General features: G+C 36.2%; 1 protein-coding gene and 1 pseudogene across 1 annotated transcript; one reads left to right on the plus strand and one right to left on the minus strand.

The window, feature by feature from the left end:
- Positions 1–1073: 1073 nt before the first annotated feature.
- On the minus strand, positions 1074–2104 carry LOC133785638 (uncharacterized). Its single transcript, XM_062224858.1, has 2 exons — positions 1669–2104; positions 1074–1516 (listed from the first exon to the last, which is right to left on the minus strand). Exons 1-2 carry the CDS (start codon positions 2102–2104, stop codon positions 1074–1076), a joined length of 879 nt encoding a protein of 292 aa, XP_062080842.1.
- Positions 2105–2900: 796 nt separating this feature from the next.
- On the plus strand, positions 2901–3000 carry LOC133787768 (small nucleolar RNA R71; annotated as a pseudogene).
- Positions 3001–8833: the final 5833 nt, after the last annotated feature.

An 8833-nucleotide genomic window follows, 5' to 3' on the forward strand; every position in this document is an offset into this window, starting at 1 on the left:
TCATCCTTCTCTAATAACTTGCATAGTGGCTTAGTAACTTTAGAGAAGTCCTTAATAAATCGCCTATAGAAACTGGCATGGCCTAGAAAACTTTGAATCCCCTTCACATTAGTTGGTGGTGGTAAGGTCTCAATAGTGGAAATTTTTGCTTTATCCACCTCCAAACCCATAGAAGAAACCCGATGCCCAAGTAAAATCCCCTCCTTAACCATGAAATGACCTTTCTCCCAATTAAGAACAAGATTGATCTCCAGACATATTTTGAGAAATATCCCAAGGTTCCACAAACAAGAGTCAAACGAGGAACCAAAAACTAAAAAATCATCCATAAATACCTCCATTATATTCTCCACCAAGTCAGCAAAAATGGCCATTATACACCTTTGAAAAGTGGTTGGTGCTTTACACAAACCAAATGGGATCCTACGAAAGGTGAACATACCATATGGCAAGTAAACGTAGCCTTCTCTTGGTCCTCCTGAGCAATAACAATTGGGTTATATCTCGAATAACCATCTAGGAAACAATAGAAATCATGGCCCGCCAAGCAATCTAACATTTGGTCAATGAAAGGCAAGGGAAAATGATCCTTTCGAGTTGCCTTATTAAGCTTCCTATAATCAATACACATTTTCCTCCTTGTGACAGTACAAGTTGGAATTAACTCATTCTTTTCATTCGTTACAATCGTCATTCCTCTTTTCTTTGGTACCACTTGAACCAGACTCACACATGAACTATCGGAAATGGAATAAATAATTCCAGCATTCAAAAGCTTCAAGACTTTCGCTCTCACAATCTCTTTCATAGCTGGATTAAGTCGGCATTGATGTTTAATAGAAGGCTTATAAGAGTCCTCCATAAGAATCTTGTGCATACAAATCGCTGGAGTAATGCTCTTAATATTTGAAATTGACCAAGCAAAGGCGGATGAATACCTCTTTAAAGTTTCTAACAACTTCGTTTCATCTTCTTCATTCAATGATGCCGAAATTATTATGGGTTTGGTAGATCCATCTCCCAAAAATGCATACCAAAGATGAGCGGGTAATTGCTTCAAAACAAGCCCATCACTAGTAGTATTCTTTTTCCAAGCTATTATCAAGAGTAGGAGCCTTAATGATATCTTCCTTCTTAGACATCTCATTTTCTACTGGTAATGCTTCTAAAGCCAAGACACTATCAATCACCTCCACATCAGTCATGCCCAAATCCACCCCAAGGTCATCTTTAGAAATTGGCGTTGTCAAACATAGTTCCAAAGGATCATTATGAAACATAATTTTGAAAAAGTCTCTTAAGCATGGAGTAACCACATCCACTCTCTTACAATTCGCTTGCTCCTTGGGAAACTTCATAGTATTACTAATGTTGAATTTTACTTCTTCGCCATTGACCCTTAAAGTCAAGTTACCATCATGAATATCAATCAAAGCTTTCCCGGTTGCTAGAAAAGGTCTTCCCAAGATTATAGGAATTTCTTGATCTTCCTCCATATTAAGCACAACAAAATCAACTGGAAAAATGAATATATAAATCTTCACTAAAACATCTTCAATGATACCTCTAGGATAAATCAAAGAACGATTCGCCAATTGTAAGGAAATAATAGTTGGACCTCTCCAAGAATGAGTTTTCGAAAGATAGAGAGAGACATTAGATTGATACTAGCACCCAAATCACACAAGGCCTTCTCAATATGTAGATCACCAATAACATGTGGAATTGTAAAACTTTTTGGATCACTCAACTTTTCCGATAATTGTCTCTTGATAATGGCACTACACTCTTCCGTTAGCTTCACTATTTCATAATCCTCTAACTTACGCTTCTTAGACATCACCTCCTTCATAAAATTAGCGTAGTTTGGCATTTGTTCAAGGGAATCTACAAAAGGAATGTTAATATGTATTTTCTTGAAAATATTCATGATCTTTACAAATTTCTCTTCAATCGCCTTCTTGTGAAATCTTAGAGGAAATGGTAATGGAGTAGTAATCTTGGGTGGGTTGTCCGAAAAAGTAATTGAACCCGAATTAGCCACCAATGGCTCTTTCTTCAGAATCTCCCCCTTTTTATTGTCTTCTTCTTTCTCACCATTCATTGGGATATCATCAACCTTTTTCTTCTCAACTGTAGGAGCATCCAATTATTTTTCATTCTTCAAAGTGATTACATTGCACTATTTTGGATTCTTCTCCATATCACTAGGAAAAGATCTAGACATTTGATTCTTCATAGTATTGGCCAATTGACCCACTTGTGTTTCCAATGTCTTCATCGTTTCTCCCATATTAGTACAATTTGTTTCAATATTTTTGAGACAAGTGTCATGTTGATCTAGCCTTGCCTTGGAGTCCATTATGTAAGTCTTTAGTAGCTCTTCAAGTGATGGTGAAGGCTTCACCCCCATTTTTCTAGGTGGCTCTTGAGATGGTTGAAGAACATTTCTATTGTTGGCATGGGAAAAAATTTAATGATTTCGAAGGCCAGGATGGTAGTATGCGGGCAAGTTGTTGTTGGGCCTAAAGTTGTAGTTCCAATTGAAATATTGGCATTGTTCATCAACCAACCCATTCTAACTAAAAGCTTGTGCCACATTCACTATTTCTTGACTTGTCGCTACTTTATTTTCAGTGAGACCCTTGATTTGATTAGTCAGAGCAGACATATGCGCCATCAGTGATGTTATTTGATCTACTTCAAAAACCTCAGCTGCATTTTGAACCATCAATCTTTCACTCTGCCATGGTCAACTATTCATGCCCATATCCTCAAACAAGATTAATGCTTTCACTGGTGTCTTTGATAGAATGGTTCCACCAGATGAGGCATCAATATGTGATCTTGTTGGATCATTAAGCCCATTATAGAATAGTTGAACCTGAAACCAATCCCCTATGCCATGTTGAGGACATTTTCTGAGCATCTCCATAAATCTATCCCATGCCTCATACAATTGCTCATTCTCCATCTGTCTAAATTGAGTAATCTTAGCCCATAGTTGTGACATTTTAGATGGCGGGAAAAATTTGGTGAGGAATTTATGTGCCATATCCTCCTAAGTAGTCACATTTCCTGGAGGTATAGATTGAAACCAAGCTCAAGCTCTATCTCTCAACAAAAATGAAAACAGCTTCAATCTTATAGTATTTGTCGTGACCCCATTGATCTTAATCGTGTCACAAATCTCCAAGAAAGTTTCCAAGTGAATATTTGGGTCTTCATCAGCTAGGACAGAATATTGATTTTGCTACACCATGTTAACCAAGGCTGGTTTAAGCTCAAAATTGTTGGCATTCACTTATTTCCTTTGAATTCCCGAATAATTATCCTTCACAACCGGCCTAAAATAGTCTCTCAATGTCTGGTTTGTTGGTGCATTCACAAGAGCATTATTGTTGTTGACCGGTACATTGTTGTTGTTAACTTGGTCTGCCATTTTTTGTGATCTAGCTCATCGCTATCTCCTAAAATAATATATAGTTCTTTCAATATTAGAATCTAATGGTAGGAGATTTGAGGGACGAGTTTTTCGTATACACCTTCAACCACACAAAAAAATTAGAAACCAAAGTTAGTAAAAAAAATAAATAAAAAAATGCTTAGATTAAAATCTGATATTTTCTTTGTTATAGTAATTCAATTTTAATTTATTTTTAGTCCTCGGCATCGGTGCCAAAAGCTTGTTGCGAAAAATAATGAATATGCTTGCAAGTGCACAAATCGAACAAGTAGTAAAGTAGTCGAAAGACAGATATCGTCCCACAAGGATTAAAATCATTAAATAAATTAAATATAGCAAATACTAAATCCTAACTTATCTAAGCAACCAATTTCAAAAGATAACAAGAAGCAAAATAATAAATAACTATGAATTTTAAAGAAAAAATAACTAAATGTGAATAGACTCAAGATAATAACATTTGTTAAGGTTTCAACTTCACTCTCTAAAAATTTTACCCCTAATCAATAATGTGCCTAAATCAATGCAATATGTTCAAAAACCTAGAGCATTGTTCTATCTTTATACCCTCTCTCGAGTGTCGCATAAAGAATTTGTAAGTAAAACCTAGCCTATATCTTTATACGACCATTTATCCTTAACTTCATTAAGTTCCACTCTAGAAATAATCCTAAATATTCCACCTCTCCATTTCAAAATCTAGAATTATCTCGGTTACCTAGATTTATGCTTATATCTCGATCTCACACAATCTAAGTTGTTCTACCCGCTGCCGGATTGTTTGAATGTTTCCCTCCAGAGTAATAATTTCACAATCTAAATACAACCCTAATTATAATTCATATACTATAAAGAACAATACAAAAAATCAAAATTAAAGCAATAATGATTCAAAGTAGAACACAAGAACAACATTGGACTAAAATAGACTTTGCATTAAATCATAGAAATAAAATCATGTCAAGAGATCCATCTACACCCTAACAAAATAAGAAAATTAGCCACACATGATGTGGTTTATAATCCCAACTATAATGTAATTATCTGAAAAGAACAAAGAAATAAAGAAGAAAAACAATGAACACTATAGAACTCAGTTGATATTGCTTGATTCACTCCTTAGATCCTTCTCCAATGGGTCTCCCCCTTCCAAATGTGTTTCTTTTCCTTTATATATGTGTTTTGGTCATGCCCTAGTCTCTAGAAACCTCCATAGTCGTCTTTCTTTTGAACTCAAGTGAAAAGCGTGTGAAAAAACATGTTTTCCTATTTTGTGGCGGAACAGGCGACGTGTCACATATCCCGAGCGCGCGCACCTATACCAGGCGATACATCGCCATATGTCAAGCGATACATCCCCTGAACTTTTCCAAGTATGAATTTTTCTCGAATTTCAGTGACTTGTTGCCTCTCAGGAGCGACGTAATGCATCCTTCTCTGACTGAACACCCAAAATAATGTTCAAAACACCTAAAATATCAATTCCTGCACACTTAAAGGAAACTCATCAAATCTACACAAAAAATCAAGGAAAAAGAAACCATTCTAAGGATAAAAACAAATATTTGTGTGCATAAAACATACACTCATCATTGTTATACAAACTACGTAAAAACACTTAGTGATTTCACATAGTGAAGATATGAACTTTGAGATTCAATTGTAGGCACTTAAAAATTGTAATTTTGGGACCAAAGTGATACAATGAGGTATCTAAGGATGCCCAAAAAGTTTGGGAGCATTTGTAGGTGTTTAAGATCAATTTTGAGAGTTTTAATCTACCTATGTAGCGTTGCGTCGCCACGTAGGAGGCGACACGTCGCCTAAAGCCATAGGGCTTCAAGAAACCAAGTAGGTGATGCATCGCCTGACATATCCCTATAGATGCGTGTTTTAGCTTAAAATGATATATTTTTGAGACTCTACTCCTATTGGTTATACCAAATGTGCCTACTCTATCAAAGGGTTCTCATAGAGTTTTTAGACTTGATCACTCTCTCAAATCTTTCTCAGACCTTTCTCTCTCTAGCTTTCAATGATCTCAAGTTTTCTCTAAAAAATCATAAAGAAAGTGATTGTCTTTGTGAGTTTAAAGGGTTGTTCAATTTCAATTCCTATTTCCTCTTAGAAAGGTAACTAGCATCCATGAAGGACTAGGAAATAGAAAATTAGGACATTGATACTCCTCGTGTATAAGCCTTGGTTGTGTTTTGCAAAGGAAGAAGAAGTTCAAAGTGGTGTTCTAAGCAAGGGTTTTGAAGCTCCAACAAGATTCAAGAAGTTTGGTCTACAAACTAGGGTTTGCATCATCTAACTCAATCTTTTATTGGTCTCTGCTAAGGATATTTTTGGGTAGATTCATAATATTGTGATGGTGTAATCTCACTCTCCCCCAACATTCTAATTCTTTATTATATGAGATACATCATCATCGAAGAATCTTCTTCATTTTTGGCCTTGAAATTCATGACTCAATATTTCGTTAGATTTGATCAATTTGATGGGACTAACTTTGTTTGTTCGCAAGATACGATTAGGTTCTTGCTAACCACTCTCAATATCTTCTATGTCTTGTATAAGGATCTAAAAGCCTTGAAACCTGAAAAGGAAGATGACACTCAAAAAGTCATCAAAAATGGAAGAAACACAAAGAAGACAAATTAATTTGTAGGGGTCACATTCTCAACACGCTATCAGACTAGTTATATGTTCTCTACACCAAGACCAAGACCATCAAGAAAGTGTGTAGACTTCTCAAATAATTATATGGTTTCAAACAAGCTCCAAAACAATGGCATGAGAAGTTTTATAAATTAATTGTTTCAAATGGATTTAGACACAACAATGCAAACAAGTACTTATACTTTAAGACTTGTGATGACTATGCCATACTAGTGTGTCATTATGTAGATGATATGTTGATTTTGAGTAATGACATGAGATGAATAATAGAAATTAAGAGGTTTCTATCTTATAGCTTCAAGATGAAGGACCTTGGAGGGGTCGATACCATTCTAGGTATCAAAGTTAGAATGAATAATGTCGGTTTTGTATTGAGTCAAACCCATTATGTCGAGAAAGTGCTTGACAAATATAGTCATCACAAAATCCAAGAGGCAAATACACCATTCGATTCAAACATGAAAGTTGAAAAGAATGAAGGAAGAGTGGTGGCTCAATTGGAATATTCAAGTGCAATAGGGAACCTAATGTACGCCGCTCATTGCACAAATGCAGACATTGCATACGCGGTTAGTAAACTAAGTAGGTTTACTAGCAATCTAAGTATCAAGCATTAGGGGTACCAAAGAATATAGCCTTCACTATTCAAATTTTCCAAGGATAATTGAAGGATATTTTGAAGCTAGTTGGATATCGGGAGTGGGAGATAATCTCTCCACCACCAGTTGGGTGTTTACTCTTGGAGGATATGTTATCTCTTGGGGCTCCAAGAAGTAAATTTGTATATCACACTCAACCATGGAAGCGTAATTTATAGCTCTAGCTATTAGGGTTTATGGCCTAAAAGTATGTGAAAAAACATTTTATTGATTTAAATAAAAGTACAATTTTATTATATTTGAATGTTATAATTATTGTTTGAATAATTTGTATAAATATCAGAAAATTGTGTATTCATTTATGAGAATATGATCTTGTATTAGTACGAGAGAATTAAGGTCATATATAATGAATAAAATAGTCAGCAACGTATTAAAGTATAGAATCTTTAATGAATGGTTGCTAGTGCGGTTTACTAAGCATATGGGATGCGAGTAATCTAGATTCAGATTACTGATGTGGATAGAAACCTTGGTAAAGGTGATGTATATATGATAGGACCGATATGAATTAACTATCTTTATAAACTTACTGTTTTCCATAAAGATTTAATTCATATCATAATAGATAATTGTTGTAGCCTAAAATAAGGGTGGATTCAATCATTCAGCTAGGGAGTACAGCTGGCAGATAAACACGTGGAGAAAGCGTGCGAGTAGGACATCTTGCTAATTATCATGTTAGTAGCTCGAGTAGAGACTTGGCAACATGATCAGCAAATGATCTCCAAATCTCCTCTCATGACAATAACCTAGTTTGAGACATGTGATGGCTAGATCTCCTTCTAGATACTCCGAACTTGGTCCGAACTAAAGTTCGTTCACTCTTCGATCTCCAGCTCGAGGAATATGTTCATCTCATGGAAACCTGGTCATGACGCACACTGAAGGATCTTGAAAGACTTGGAGGTTCCTTATACACTCATTAATGCCTAAGTCGTATTACATATTTATTGCCCGAGATAACATGTGTAATTTATATAGGCAATCGTATCCCTATGTAGATGGGAAATTATATTGATTGATTGCTTACCATATATATGCACACGATTACCCAAACCTTTCAAGGAATATCCACTATAAATATCAGGGATAATGGACAGGAAAAAGGGACGACTTTCCAAGATACAGAAACTCTACAGAAATTGTAAGATAATAAAAATATTGTCTTGTGGACTAGGTGGGTTTTTAACCACTGAACCACGAAAAATTGTGAGTGTGAGAATTTGTTCATTTAGTCAATTACAGTTTAGAAAAAAGCAATAACCTCTCTGTTATCGGATTTCTTAATCCACTGTTGGTGAAAAACTGCGTCAACAGATTGGTGTTTTCATTGAGAGTTCATTAGTGCTTAATCACTTACAAGTTTCACTCAACATTCATCATGGTGGTCACCTTATCCATGGAAGATAATGAAATGGAGTAGCCTGGTTACCAAGAGGCACATCATACGACCGCTCCCACTAAAAAATGGCCCAAACATTCAGCAACACCCTAGAAAACAACATATGAGCCAAGATGATACTGGGAGTTCAGCATCACACCCACCAAATCCTAATCAATGATATCTAATAGGCATCGAGATGGAAAATTCCCAATTAAGAAGCCATCACGCTTGAGCTAATGGGAAGTCGAGGTGGTCCTGGCTTGGTTACCCCCTCTTGCAAATAATGTTAACGTCGGAAAGAGGCAAAGTGGGTCCCATAGGTACCACAAGAATAACCGACCCAATCCTAGTCGTTTTGTCAGGACTGCAACTCCGAGATTTGTATCTTTCGAGCAAAATCAATGGAGTGCTCAACCTGCTAATCCTCACAGGAACCATCTTCTCCATGTTAGTAAATCGGTCAGAACTGCAACCCCTAGGTCCATGCCTTCTGAACAAATTCCATGGAATGACACAACAACCCAAAAAGGCTAGTTGGGACCAATTCACGGAGACAAAACGACCCAGCAAATCCATCCGTACCATGATCAGAGCCTCAGGCACATAGAACCCTAGAGATAGGGGTAGAACCGAGATAGG

Source organism: Humulus lupulus, chromosome 6 (assembly GCF_963169125.1).
Source record: "Humulus lupulus chromosome 6, drHumLupu1.1, whole genome shotgun sequence".
NCBI lineage: Eukaryota > Viridiplantae > Streptophyta > Magnoliopsida > Rosales > Cannabaceae > Humulus > Humulus lupulus.